The sequence below is a fragment of the Diplotaxodon limnothrissa genome, linkage group LG23 (assembly GCF_057381915.1).
Source record: "Diplotaxodon limnothrissa isolate DT_005_m linkage group LG23, D_limnothrissa_male_GT1.1, whole genome shotgun sequence".
Lineage (NCBI taxonomy): Eukaryota > Metazoa > Chordata > Actinopteri > Cichliformes > Cichlidae > Diplotaxodon > Diplotaxodon limnothrissa.
Window position 1 is genome coordinate 587,802 of NC_140617.1, and position 13,551 is coordinate 601,352.

Here is a 13,551-nt window from a genome sequence, read left to right on the forward strand (position 1 = left end):
GCAAATTCTTCCGATCCGATAGGAGAGAAAGCCAACAGACTGTGCTCACCACCGTCTTTCTTGAAATAATGCGTTCCTATTTATACGAGGAGCCACCTTCTTGAAGGTAATACAATCGATTTTGAGTGGGTGGTAAAGCAATGTTGACATCTTTGGTGTAATTTCTTCCAGTGGCACTCGCTCACTTAGGCATGAGCCACTCCTTTACGCACCAAAAACATCACTAGTTGTAGTTGAACGGGACAGGCTACTTGCAAATAAAAACGACCCTCTTATAGATGCAATAATGGGCGAAGATCTGAAAAAGTCCCCCGTGCACTATAACTTCCATTAAAAAAGAAAGAAAAAAAACCCGACAAAGACCGTGGCGCGGAAGCGCACGAGTGTCCACTTTTCCAAAAAGAGCGACTTGTTGGATGTTGGGTGCAGAGAAGTGAAGAATCTGTGGGCATGTGAGCTTCTAGCTGACCTGTCAGCGTGCCGATGTTTTTGCTCACCGATGTCCAAGTCTTGTGACCGCCTAAGCGCCGCAGATATTGCGCCTCCTGGAGCAGCCATCCGGCTTTTTCCCACACATGCTGAACAGAGTCATGTCCGTGTATAACTCTAAAACTTTACCTACAGGTGTGGCAGGGTTACGGAGTGGTGTAATTAGTGGGTCGCTACATTTCAGATGCATCTGATACAGACACACCTGCTGACTCAGCTGCTGGAACTGTGGCTCCAATCCAGTTTAAAATACAAAGTTTGTATGAGTGTAACAATGAGGCAAATCTATTAATGCGTGAAGTCTTCAGATTGATTCATTGTTTCATGTGTAATCAGTTATTAACAGGCTTCTATTTGTGCTTACAGAGATCCACGTTTGCACTTTGCATGCATTCACGTCACCTAGTTGCGTAAAGAGCTCATGTGGAAGCTTTAGATGTGCATTTCGTCATTCGATGTTTATTGGTGGTTTAAAAAGCACAGGAGGAGGAAGATGACATTACTGTTTTTATTATTGTTGTTGGTGTAGATGTTTATATGTTTTTATATTAATTGTGGAGAAGAAGCACTGTGCGTCAGGTGTTGGTCCCTGAACATAACCACTGTCTTCTGGGGCGCTCAACTGGAGCCCAAAGGTATCTTGACACCTTTGGAGGGTATGCGGAGCGAAACACGACTTTCAACGCGGACAGACTTCCTGTGTTACTGTTACTATGGAAACAGACCACGCACTGAAGGCTGAGCTAACGTTAGCTGTAGCTAACCTTGGTTTAGTTTCGGCTCCGTGGGACCTTTCTTTGGTTAGAGACACGTTTTCTATCTAAATATGTCGCAAAGGTAACCTGTTCAAAAGCCACGTGCTTGTTGTTGTGAAGTGTTTAATGTTTGCTTGTTGTGCGTAAAACGTGAAAATATCTGTGCCCAGTAAGTCAAACTAAAGAAAGTATCACAGCAGGGATATTTCAAATTTAGCAGCATATTTGATCACAGAATAAATAAAGGGTCTTATTATTATTGTCAATCCCAATGAGTAATGAGACTCCAGCTGAATAGCAGCGCTGACACGTGTGCTGGTTTCTGCTCTTTAAATATTTAGCTTTGTTGTTATTCGCATTTGCAAGTCATGATCGTTTATTCTTGTTATTCTTTGAACAATCACTAACCTGCATTATGTACCGTTCAGGATTCTCACTCACAGACTGTTCGTTCTGGCACAAACTCATCAGATTGCTTCCACTTTTTCAGGACATACAACCAGCTGTGGGCAGATGCCCAGTTAGAGCTGAGCTGTCTGCTAGAAGAAGAACTACCAGCTGAGCCCCCGGGCCCTGAAAAAGACAGAGTCGTTTTCTTCCAGCGTCTGGCCGTGCTTTTTGTGCGCTACACCCAAATCTTCAGACAGCTGGAGAAAGCCTATGACCTGGTGGTCCACCCTCAGAAGAGGAGATTTATTCACTCAGCTCTTGAAAGTGTGATGGGAAGAGTGTTAGAGCTGAAAAATGAAATGGTGGAGAAAGAGTTTTCAGAGTACCACTACATGGATGATGTGCTTCATGATTTGAAGCTCATACCTGTACGTTTGATTTCTGAGTTCAAGATAAAACCAAAATAAGCTTCTGCACACCGGCGCCCAGGGCCAACATAGTAACCACTGTTTACTCTGATGTCCTGTTAGGCCGACCTCGAGATCCCCATCCCTCGCTACTTTCACAGTGAACGCAGCAAAGAGGTGCAGCAAAGAAAGGCCATGCTGACTGACATCCTGAAAATGGCGGAGGTCACTGAAACTCCTGAGGTGAGTGGAAAAGCAGCCAAATCTTTTAAAGCCCTGAAACTTTCTCGCTTAATTTGTTCCTGTCATTTTGTTACACGCTTATGCAACAACTGTTACATTTAATGAGCCGGCGTCATGCAGAAGGTGTTCCCGTACTTTTGTCTGTTCTATTTTTGTCCCCACAGCCTGTAATGGCCAAGAAGATGAGTCAAGAGGAGGCAGTGAAGATTATTCAAGTGGCAGAGCGGGCACGACAAGGACGTGAAAGGGCAAAGTTCAACATGGAAAACTTAAATATGAACACCATGTACAGGATCAAGGAACCTGGAGCAGAAAGTGCTGAATCCGCTGCAGTCTGCATCCAAAAGGTCCATCGTTACTCACACACCACGTGTCACGTGCCATCTTCTTTTTCTGTGCAAGCACTCGTTCATGCTCACAGGTACAATTGAATGTACTCGCAGGTGTGGAAGGGCTACGTGCAGAGGAAGAGGACAAAAACTGCCAGAGAGGAGGAGATGATTCTTCTGGGAATGGTGGGTAAAATGCGGCTTCATCAAGATACTTTTTAATGTTTATAAGGAAACACTAGAGTGCTGAATTTTTGTTCTAGAATATGGATCCAAAGTATGAGGAGCCACGCCCTGCGGAAATGACGGCCCAGGCCATCGCGGCTTCCACACGAGTAAAACAGATGGAGCACGAGGAGGCTTACCAAAAGGCCACAGTGGATGTCATGAACCAACTACGGGATGTGGAAGGGGACGACATGAGCAAAAGCATGAAGGTGCAAATTCAGCAGTGGTTCACTGAGTGCCGGTAAGCTGGCAGAGAGTTTGTTTCCATGATTTTTCCCTCTGGTCACGGAGCTTTTTCACACTTGGTGGGTTTAGTTTCACGTTTGAATCTTCGATGTTTTAGCAATGCTACAGGAACATTTCCAGACTACCCAGATGAAGAAGATGGAGGTTCTGCCCTCATTTTTGCTGAAAAGACCCCTCAGCAGGTAGAATCCAGTCTGATTTAAAGGTTTTATTCGTGCTTTAATATTGTTCGTAAACAGTGGCGTTGGTGGGTTTTTTAGTTGTTGGAAGAATTTGCTGCAAAAGAAGAAGAAGAGGCCAACGCCAAAGCTAAAGGAAAAGAAGAAAAGAAGGAAAAGGGGAAAAGTGACAAGAGGAAGGAAGACGAGGAGGTGGGGAGACACCGCTGTTTTTAATTTAGTAGAACAATCTGTAAAATGATTATTACTGTATCTTAGATAAGAATATAGCAAAATATTGAGCTCAATCAAAGCAAAACCAAACGCTTCACTTTGTGTTCATCGCTGTAACTGCATCACGATCAGGTGGAGGAGGCAGGGCTGAAGATGCTGCCCTCTGCATTTCTGCTGGACCTCGAAGTTGAAAGTAAAATCTACGCAGGTACGGTCCAGCGCCAAACACTGACAGTTTGTTTAAATGTTAAAAACCTTTAACACTAAAACTCGTGATTCACATCCAGTTTGCAACAAAGCGTAAAGGTTTTTGTTTGTTTTGGCCAATCATGAGTCTTTGTGAGTATCACAGTTTATCCTGATGCATGCTGAGTCATGCAGGTAAGTAACTCTGTAAGTTCTGTTCATCTGGACGTTTTCAGTTTCGTCACTCATCCAGGTGACTTCTTCAGCCTCCAAGTGACGAGCCGCTTTTCCCCCACGCTGCGTCCTGATGAGCAGCGCCAACCTTTCACGCGCATACTTAGAGTCTGCATCTTTGTCATCCTCAGACTTTTGGCACAATCGCAGCGAGTACGGAAACTTTAACCAAATGCACGACCCGGAGCTGATCAAGGAAGAAAAGAGGAAAGTCATTGAGGCGGAAATTCGAGTGAAGGTGCGGCGAAGGCTCCAGCACACGAGCCACCATTGTAAAAGCAATTCTTGGCTCATTTCACAGCAAAACACCCGTTTGCTTCTGCTTAGCCTTAAATTAACATTTCGTTTGGTCTTAACAGAGAGTTCGATGCAATGCTTGGGTTTGCCTCACTCACTGGTGATGTTTTGCTCGCACCAGGTCGATGAGCAGATGAGACACGAACTGGCTGAGTGGAAGCTGTCTGTGGATAAAGACAAGGGCGGTAAGACGAAAGCAAACGCCAAGGTACCTGACTGAGAGACGGCGGCCGCAGTTTACGCTGATTCCTTGAAGCGTGTTGCTGATTGTGTTTGTTTCTGCAGAAGAAGAAAGGCTCTAAGAGTGGAAAGAAGAAGAAAAAGGAAAAAGACCTGACGGCTGATCGGTGAGGTCACGCGCAGCCTGATTGGATGTTCAGCACAATGCAGAAGAGATTTCATCTTTTATTCACATCTGTAGGACTCTGCAGTCTCTGTGTCGGGAGCTGGTGGAGCAGGGCTTACTGAAGCAGACACGTAATGTTCAGCTGCAGGATTTCTTGGGTAAGACACGACACACTGTGACAGAAATGCTTTTGTCTAATTGTAACTTGTTTTTGTGTGCTTGTGCATGATGTGCTGGTACTCCACAGGAAGTTCACCACTGAGCTGTGTTAAGTAGAAACTATGGCGCGTGGATGTGCTGCCCTCTTTTGGCTCGCGTTGCTAAAACTAATCTCACGCAGTCGTTCGATGTAATGTTGATGATTTTGCACCGACTGTCTATATTCATACGTCACAGTTCAGTTAAGTACAGATTAAATAAAATGCTGTAACTTATTACATCATTTTATATCCCAGCCTTTGTTAAGGTGAGATTTATTCACTGATTATGGTTTTGCAGAACATTTGTATTGTGTCGATGTGAAACTAACAAACAGGTGACTTGCTGCATACTCCCTAGGCGACTATAGCTACCTGGGGACCACGCTGAGGCAACACGACATTGAGCCCATGCCGTCATTGTCAGATGTGCGACAAGTCATATCTCTGTACGCAGTTCTGCCGTTAGGTATTAAAGCCAGCACCGATCTTTCACATCAACGGGACAGAAAACATCTGTAGTTTGAAATAACATGCGCGTCACTTTCAGGCTCTCAGGTGGTACACGAGAAGGCTCCTCTGATAAAGTCGGTCCTGCTGGTCGGACCCACAGGTGTGGGTAAAAAGATGCTGGTCCATGCGGTTTGCCACGAGACGGGCGCCTGCCTGTTTGATCTGTCTCCCCTGAACACAGCCGGAAAGTACCCAGGCAAGAGCGGGCTCGCCATGATGCTTCACATGGTGTTTAAGGTGAAACGGCCAACCGCAATCAATGCTTTTAATCTCGCGTGTGCAGCACAAATGAGAAGAATTTGGTGATTTAAAGACTTTAAAAAAGGTAAAATCAGACTGCATTCAGATTTTTCTGTCATTATCTTAAAGACTCAAAGTTATGAAGGCAGAACCTTAATGAACTTACATGACAAACTGGTTAATGTCAAGCAGAATAAAGAAGCCAGTGCATAGAAAAATGCAGCGTGAGTGTAACCCAAATAAGGCGGAAGAAAGAGGGCTGAGGCTCACAGACTAGAGTGCATCTAAAGACAGGCTTGTGTTCAGCTGGCGTAGCAGCAGAAATGACCCACATCACCATGAACATTTGCATCCTGCTAAGTTCCTCCTGATCGTTTACAGGTTGCGAGACTGATGCAGCCTTCAGTGATCTGGATCGAAGATGCAGAGAAAATGTTTTACAGGAAAATCCCCAAAGAGGAAAAAGAGGTAAAGCAGACAAAGGGATTGTCGTTGTGTACAAATGTTGTAAAGCTGATTTTTCCATGTGGTTAATAGTTGGACCCTAAGCGGCTGAAGAAAGATTTGCCCAAGTTCCTGAAGCTGATCAAAGGGGAGGATCGCGTTCTGATCATAGGAACGACTCGAGACCCGCACAGCGCCGAGATCAAGTCTCTGTGCAAAATGTTCAGCAAAATCCTCCTCATCCCAAGACCTGACTACGGCTCAAGACGCAGTAAAGACAATTAAACGTCATGTTTTTGTAATGAATGTAACGATATTTCGACGACGTTGGTGTTAAACTTGACTCTGTTTGCCTTCAGTCCTGTGGAAGCAGCTGATCAGAAAACACGGAGGTGAAGGGACCGAGGCGTTGGACCTCAGTTCTCTGGCAAAGATTTCTGACGGCTATACTCCAGGACACATCGTCCAAGTGATTCAGAGCGTTCTTACCAAACATCGAGTCTTCCAGCAGGCAAAACGACCGCTGACTGCAGCCGAGTTTATCGCCCCGTTAGCCCAGATTGACCCCGTGTTCCAGGAGGAGGAGGAGGCCCTGAAGGTAACGTGGATGTCTTTGATGTAAAGAGTAACTCAACGACAGGCTGAGAAGCAGAATATTGAAGCCCGCTTTACTCTGGCTAAAAATAGACTAAAAGTACTGCGGATCACTTTATATAAAGGTTAGACACGAGATTATTAGAGGTTGTTAAGTTACTCTTTAGGATTTGCTTACATTTACATTCTTTGACAGTATTGTTGTCACTGACATTAAAATCATAAAAGGATTTCTTTTTCCAACAGAGCTGGTATGCAAAGACGCCCCTGGGAAAGAAGAGAAGTAAAGCTGCGTCAGGAAAGGAAGAAGAAGAACCAGCTAAAGACAAAAATACCAAGAAGAAAGGAAAAAAATGATCTTTTATTTGTTGTCTTTTACTGAAGTGTGTGAGTTGTACCCTCAGTGAGGCTGACGCTGTCCTGCGTCAGTAACACACATTAAGCTGCAGTCCCTGTGTTTGCAGCCACATCAGTGAAGTTTCTCTCTTGTGCAGGAGTTACCTGTAAACAGAACGCAGTCGTTTTCAAATCATTAGCATCCTACATTTTATTGAATGCAGTAGTTTGATGATTTTCAATTCTATGTCAGTAAAATGTTTCCAAAACGTTGGGAGGTCTTTTTTTCAGTATGCACGTGGGAACAAGGACGCCCACTTCTGCAGTGCGTTCGCTTTTTCTGCGTTTCGCTCGCTTGGTGTCGGATTTTATCCTCTCAGCTTTGTCATGTTTGTTTGGGTGGATGCCAGGCCGAGACTGTGGGCTTCCATACAAAGAAGAAGATCTAGATGCAGGTTCTTCATCCTTACTTCTGAATGGCCTGTTCTCTCTGAGGTGCAGTTTGTATATATATGTAAATATGACCCTTGACCTGTCAAACTGGTGGCTGTAGCTGTGAGACTGAAGGCTAAGCTGTTATTAGATGTGCCAAGGCGGCTCAGTCAAGGACATTTAATGTTCAGGCTGTGGCTTCCTGGCTGTAGCGCTCAGTTATGAAGGTTAAGGAGATCCTCTTTTCTTTAGGTGTCACACACAAAGCCAGAGTAAAATTCATTTCCAGGGCACCGAGATGACGACAGGAGCCACATTTTAAATAATCACAGCGTGCTGCAGAGTCCTACAGTGTGCTCTTTGTTATTGCCTCTGTGTGGTGCAGAGAGTCAGGCTCAGAAGAAATGCCAAACACACGAGGGGGAGTGTTTCCAACATGATCCAGAGGCTTAGTTCAGCTGTTTCGTCAAGTTCTAAATTCCCTCGGCAGATCTTCACATTGACTTGGTTCCTTTACCGTGACTCTATTTTTAGAGTTTGTACACAAAGATCCACATTTCATCATGCAAAGCTCGTCTGTTGGACATCTTCACAGGATCAAGACATCAGAGGCTGCTCGTCTTTCATCTTCAGAAACAGCGACAGCCTTCGAGTCAGAAATACAACGAAATATTTGTTCCTACACCGACTCGATATTTTACCTGTTAAACATTGCAGTGAATGAGCTTCTGTAAACTGAGAATGGCTTCTGTGGACCACCGTTCTCCTTCGCAGTGATGACAGGTTATTTTCTGTGCCCCACAGAGATAATCTCTGCTGATACAGTTTCACTGGCACATGGGACTGTCTGTCAGACTGAGGTTTACACAATGCTGCCTGGCTCTGGCTTTCTTCTTTTTGATGAGGGAGTCCCACAAATCTGAACTACGTAAAAATGGTTAAAACAATAGCATAAAGGCTGAAGCACGGTTGGCTGCTGGGCTTTGACCGTCTCATTGTAATGTTTCCTGTATTTGGTTTTTGGGGCAAACTGAGCTTTTCAGATCCCAGATGCAGCCACACAGACCATAGTTGTGGTCAAAAGGTTACATACAGTAATCACGGACATGGATGTCAGAGTAATTTGAGGTTTTAATGATTTCTTTGAACTTTTAAAAAACAAGAATTGGTGCACAAGTTTGGATTTATTCTGTGTTTTCCTTAACCCCCGCCCCAAATAACATTAGGTTAAATGTCCCTTAGCAAAATCTATCCAACCATCGTGAAATTGAGGATTTTGGAGGGTCTCCTTCTTAGGGCCTCCAGTACTACTCACAGCAAAACAGCCCCAGAGCATAATGCTACTACCACCATGCTTGACTTTTGATCTTTTGGAGAAGGCATTTGGTTTGTCCATGTGTACGCCTGCAAATTTCAACTGCACTTTAAGGCTTCGATTATGGAGCAGTGGCTTCTGTCTTGGTCGGGATCCTCTCAGTCTGTGTAAAACTTGTTTTGACTGTGGACAGTGACGCTGGTGTTCCAGCGGTTTCGAGTTCATGACACACTTTAACCCTGGTGGTTTCTGGGCTGTTCCTGAACATCCTCTCAGCGGAGGGCGACAGCTTGGCTGGTCTTCCTCAGCAAAGTGGTGACATATCCAAATAACTGGTACTTTTGTCCAGTTGTTTGTGTTTGATCTGCAGCTGTTCTGATGTAGCTCTGTGATGCTTCTCTGATGGACCGTCCCAAAACCCCAACTTCAAATTTACTGACTATGTTTAAAAGGAAACCCACCAGGCCGTGATGAGTGGTGAAATATGCAGCCAGAGTTATGCCCGAGGCTCCAAAGGTGTCTTATGAAGGTGGGACTTGATTTGATTTTACATGTGCGTATGTATGCTTTGACCCTGTGTGGATGACAGAAAATCCTACATTCAAACTTGTTTTGTAACGATTTTAAGGACGTATGCATCTTTCATGACCTTTTAGCATTAACAGTGGAAGAAACCACCTCTTTCCTGTTACCTGTTTGACGTCTGTATCTGTAACAGGTTTTAGACACTGTGGCACCCAATGTGTGTGTGTGTGTGTGTGTGTGTGTGTGTGTGTGTGTGTGTGTGTGTGTGTGTGTGTGTGTGTGTGTGTGTATATATATATATATATATATATATATATATATATATAATGTTCTTCCTCTACACCCCCCCCCCCCCCCCCCAATTTTTTTGCACATGTCAGGCTACATTTCATTGTGTGTTATACTTGTATAACTATGATGCATGTGACAAATAAAGAACCTTGAACCTTGAACCTGTGGGTCGGGGTTGCACAGAGCAGGCGATTAAACCCCATCAGCCTCATGGTGCAGAGACTCGTCTGATGCTGTTCGGTCATTTTGGTCTCATTGTTGAGAGAAAATGCTGCAGACCTTCTGATGCAATACAAAGGTTGCTTTAAAATAAGGTGAATCTACGTTTTGTTGTCATGTTTCTAAGCTGGTCAACCCCTCATTGATGCACGGTGGAAAACCATCAGAGACACTGGGACCACTGTTTACATTCTGATTGTTTTTCATGGTTCCAGTGATGTCGAGCATATGGTGCCTTGCACCATTAAAGCCAAAGCTATCTTTGCCCTCGTACTGACAGAAGGCTATTTTGGAGGTTAGTGTGTGGGGAGAGATATGTCAGCTGTTCAGCACTATGCTCCATAACAGCAGGAAAAAAAGAGAAAGCACTATAGCCTGTCAACTTTGGGAACTGGGATGCACAAGGAGGCATGGACACGCTCTTTGGTGGATTAAATGCATCTTGTTAACCTTAAAGGCTCTGTGAGAAACAGCACAGCACTCCCAAAGGATCAGTGGCCACGCTGGAGGTTTCATCCAGCTCGTGTTTGCTTTGGATAAAGTAGTTTTGCTTTTTTGAAACAGGTGCAGAAACAGTGCATGCAGGCATGTGTTTGTCCTATAGATCACCTGCTTAGTTTGAGAGCTGGTGCATTGGTGCAGGTAAGCTTATGTATTCTTCTTTAATTTGGAAATGTGTATAGAAATGATATTTTTTATTTTTGCAGTTGAATATAGCCAACAAGAAACCCTGTTGAATAGAGTATCACTGGAATATAGTTGAATTATATTGCAGAGTTGTATTAAGCTGGTTTGCTGTATTGCTCTGAAAGGATTTCAGTTTTTATTTCTCTGGTGTTTATTTTGCAGAATAGATTTTAATAGGCTTATGATAAAATATTAGGTAATCTAGATAACTGGTTCCAAAGACAGTGGCGTGTGTGACGCATCATAAAATACCATTTTAGCTGTAGGTAATGTAATGGAGCAGACTGGCCTATGCTTGGAGCGCTGCTGGGAGGAGCTGGCGTGTTTGATGATCTCAAATATCATATCAATCGGTCGATCGCTTGTTGGCTTTTCAGAGCTTTCCCTTCCTCTGAGTTCAGCTCATGTTGCCTTATGGAGGTTTGATCACAGCTGAGTCTATATTGGTGGGGATGAACTCAGCCAAGTGCGGTGACAGAGATTACTCTGCTCTTCATTACTGACTGGCACGCCATCACAGGGATCAACAACATGAGACACTGATGCCATGTATATCAGTTTGATGGGGTTACCATTTTGGACGTTGTGGTTTGATGGTTAGCCTGAAAGGAATTAATCTGTTTTTGCAATGATGTCCAAAAGATTTAAGCACTTATGCAGAAATCAGTAATGTCTGTACCCCTGAACTGTGAGCTGAATGAGTTCGTGGAAAAGCTGATTTCTCTTTTTGTAACACGGTTAGACAACATATCATGACTCAGGGTCACCTCGGGTACGTTTGTATTTGCAGCCTGCTGACTGTGATAGAAAACAAACTTCTCCAGTCAAGAACAAGAGACATGGGAGACAATAAGCCTGGAGGAATAGTAGCAGCTGCAAGTATGTTTATTTCTAAATGCATTTGTGCTTTTTCAACAGAGTTCTCACCATGAGTCAAAGGCCTTTAGGCCTCTAACGCCGCCTGTGTGTGTGTGTTTGCCAGAGAACCGTCTGCAGGTGGTGAAGGGATTGGATGACGCAGAGGTCTCAGAGTGTGAGAGCTGCTCCTTTGAGGTATCTCTTAACCTAGCCTACATAGAGGGCGTGTGGATGAGGGATGGGACGCAGCTCAAATCTAAACCCAACTGTCGCATCAGCACACACGGGAAGAAACACTCCCTCTTACTGAACAGGGTGGCTTTGGGAGATGCCGGTTTGTTCTCCTTCCAAGCTAATGGCATTCAGACCTCAGGCCGACTCACTGTCAGAGGTAATGTGACAGAACTACTTGCATGCTCACAGGATTGAATGTTTTTATATGGCCCAGACCATCTCTGTGTTAGATCCCAAAATCAGGTCAGTGACTTTCTCCGGGGCTTCGATAACCTGAACCACTAACTCGAGGTTCATACGTGTCTTTAAGAGGCTGTAGTTTCTGCAGTGAAGTGCATGCTGTAGTTGAAATGTCCAACAACTGCTGGACTTGGACAGACGGTGTTAATCAGTGTTATGAACCCAACAAAGCTATGGAACCGCAGAACATACAGTCACAGCGCACCGTCTTTCATTTTAGTTCGTTCAGGCGATCGTGGCTCAGAGTTGGGAGTTCGTCTTGTAATCGGACGGTTGCCGGTTCGAGCCCCGGCTCCGACAGTCTCGGTCCTTGTGTCCTTGGGCGAGACACTTCACCCGTTGCCTACTGGTGGTGGTCAGAGGGCCCGGTGGCGCCAGTGTCCGGCAGCCTCGCCTCTGTCAGTGCGCCCCAGGGTGGCTGTGACTACAATGTAGCTACCATCACCAGTGTGTGGATGTGTGGATGACTGGATGTGTAAAGCGCTTTGGGTCCTTAGGGACTAGGAAAGCTATACAAATACAGGCCATTTAGTTCAATAAATAAATAATGATATGGAGTAATATGTCAGATTGCAGTTAGCCAATATTTTAGTGGCAAAAAGCTCTCTTTGGTTACTTTCACTAAGTTTCGAGTCATAGTGTGGATATTTCCTGCCAGCTAGGGACATTCACATCGTGAAGGAGCTGGAAGATGTCGACACAGTCGAGCGTCAACCTGTAACCTTCGTGTGCGAGGTCAGCCAGATGGATGTGGATGGTCGGTGGTACAGAGATGACTGCCGGATCCGTCCTGGGGACAGCATCAAGATCAGACACCAAGGTAAAAGATCAGTTATCTTAGCAGTAGGCCTTATTTTGGGGGAGCTAGCCTTATAGTTGCTTGAACTGATGAGCTTCAGTCATTGGTACCTGAACCATAAGGGGAACTCTGAGAATTAACCGAGGAAAAGGTAATAAGCAGAATAAAATACTGGGTTTAATGTGATTTCAGGTGAAACTCATTCTCTGTCCTTCAAGTCAGTCAGACCAGAACATGCAGGAGAGATCAGGTTCACGGCAGAGCGGGTCTCATCCTGTGCAACCCTCACGGTACAAGGTGAGCCCCGAGATTCATACCTCACACTGGGCATGAAGGAAATCCTGATGAACACACAAGAAATAGCTCTTATAAAACAATAAAGATCATAAAACCCGAGTTTATTCTTCCACTCTCAGAGCTTCCAGTCCAAATAGTGCGTCCTCTGAGAGTAAAAATCGCCATGTATCGCCACCGAGGTCTGCTAGAGTGCCAGGTGTCACGGCCTAACGCTGAGGTCAGGTGGTACAAGAACAGGAAGGAGCTACTTCCCAGCAAGAAGTATCAGCTAATCAGCCAAGATATCTACAGGCAGCTTGCTATCAATGACGTCTGCTCGTCAGATGAAGACACCTATACATGTGACGCACAGGATGATAAAACCTCCTGCCAGCTTCTGGTGGAGGGTGAGGTTCCCACACTTATGAAATCAAACTATGATGTCAGGAGCTGTGCAGTAGAGGTAATATGTATTATGCTGTACGTGCAGAGCAGGCTATCACCATAGTGCGGGGGATGAAATCGGTGGAGGTGATGGAGCCAGAGCCTGCACGATTCCAGGTAGAGACCAACTTGAAATCAGGGAGGCCACCAAAGTGGACGCTGAACGGTGAGGTCATGGAGCCATGCGCGGCAGTGGACATTGACAGGGAGGCCACCCTCCACAGCCTGTGCTTCACCTCCACAGAAAGCTCCATGTCAGGCCCGGTGGTCTTTGTCGCTGGCAAGAGTCGTTCCACCGCTCAGCTTACAGTTAAAGGTGAATCTCCCACACCGCCTCAAACTGATAACATGGTATTCTCCAGTGA

General features: G+C 45.0%; 2 protein-coding genes across 2 annotated transcripts in view; both read left to right on the forward strand.

The window, feature by feature from the left end:
* Positions 1 to 1,315: 1,315 nt before the first annotated feature.
* On the forward strand, positions 1,316 to 6,887 carry LOC146607143 (dynein regulatory complex subunit 11). Its single transcript, XM_085348125.1, has 19 exons — positions 1,316 to 1,326; positions 1,735 to 2,062; positions 2,165 to 2,284; positions 2,449 to 2,631; positions 2,728 to 2,799; positions 2,877 to 3,082; positions 3,185 to 3,269; positions 3,348 to 3,458; positions 3,612 to 3,687; positions 4,031 to 4,137; positions 4,318 to 4,404; positions 4,482 to 4,543; positions 4,618 to 4,700; positions 5,101 to 5,208; positions 5,290 to 5,489; positions 5,874 to 5,960; positions 6,030 to 6,207; positions 6,296 to 6,534; positions 6,777 to 6,887. The coding sequence occupies exons 1-19, from the start codon at positions 1,316 to 1,318 to the stop codon at positions 6,885 to 6,887; spliced, it is 2,454 nt and encodes an 817-aa protein (XP_085204251.1).
* A 3,075-nt stretch (positions 6,888 to 9,962) lies between these two features.
* Positions 9,963 to 13,551, forward strand: part of obscna (obscurin, cytoskeletal calmodulin and titin-interacting RhoGEF a) — a 40,109-nt gene continuing 36,520 nt past the window's right edge. Inside the window, exons 1-7 of the mRNA XM_085348717.1 lie at positions 9,963 to 10,290; positions 11,126 to 11,214; positions 11,318 to 11,584; positions 12,326 to 12,487; positions 12,659 to 12,763; positions 12,883 to 13,149; positions 13,233 to 13,502. Of these exons, the coding sequence (XP_085204843.1) occupies positions 11,175 to 11,214; positions 11,318 to 11,584; positions 12,326 to 12,487; positions 12,659 to 12,763; positions 12,883 to 13,149; positions 13,233 to 13,502 (1,111 nt within the window). The 5' untranslated portion in view covers positions 9,963 to 10,290; positions 11,126 to 11,174. The remainder of the gene's footprint in view (positions 10,291 to 11,125; positions 11,215 to 11,317; positions 11,585 to 12,325; positions 12,488 to 12,658; positions 12,764 to 12,882; positions 13,150 to 13,232; positions 13,503 to 13,551) is intronic.

Coding starts and splice junctions, on each gene's coding strand:
- LOC146607143 (XM_085348125.1), top strand. Junction 2,800..2,876: donor AGATGATTCTTCTGGGAATG/GTGGGTAAAATG, acceptor TTTTTGTTCTAG/AATATGGATCCAAAGTATGA. Junction 4,138..4,317: donor AGGCGGAAATTCGAGTGAAG/GTGCGGCGAAGG, acceptor TGCTCGCACCAG/GTCGATGAGCAGATGAGACA.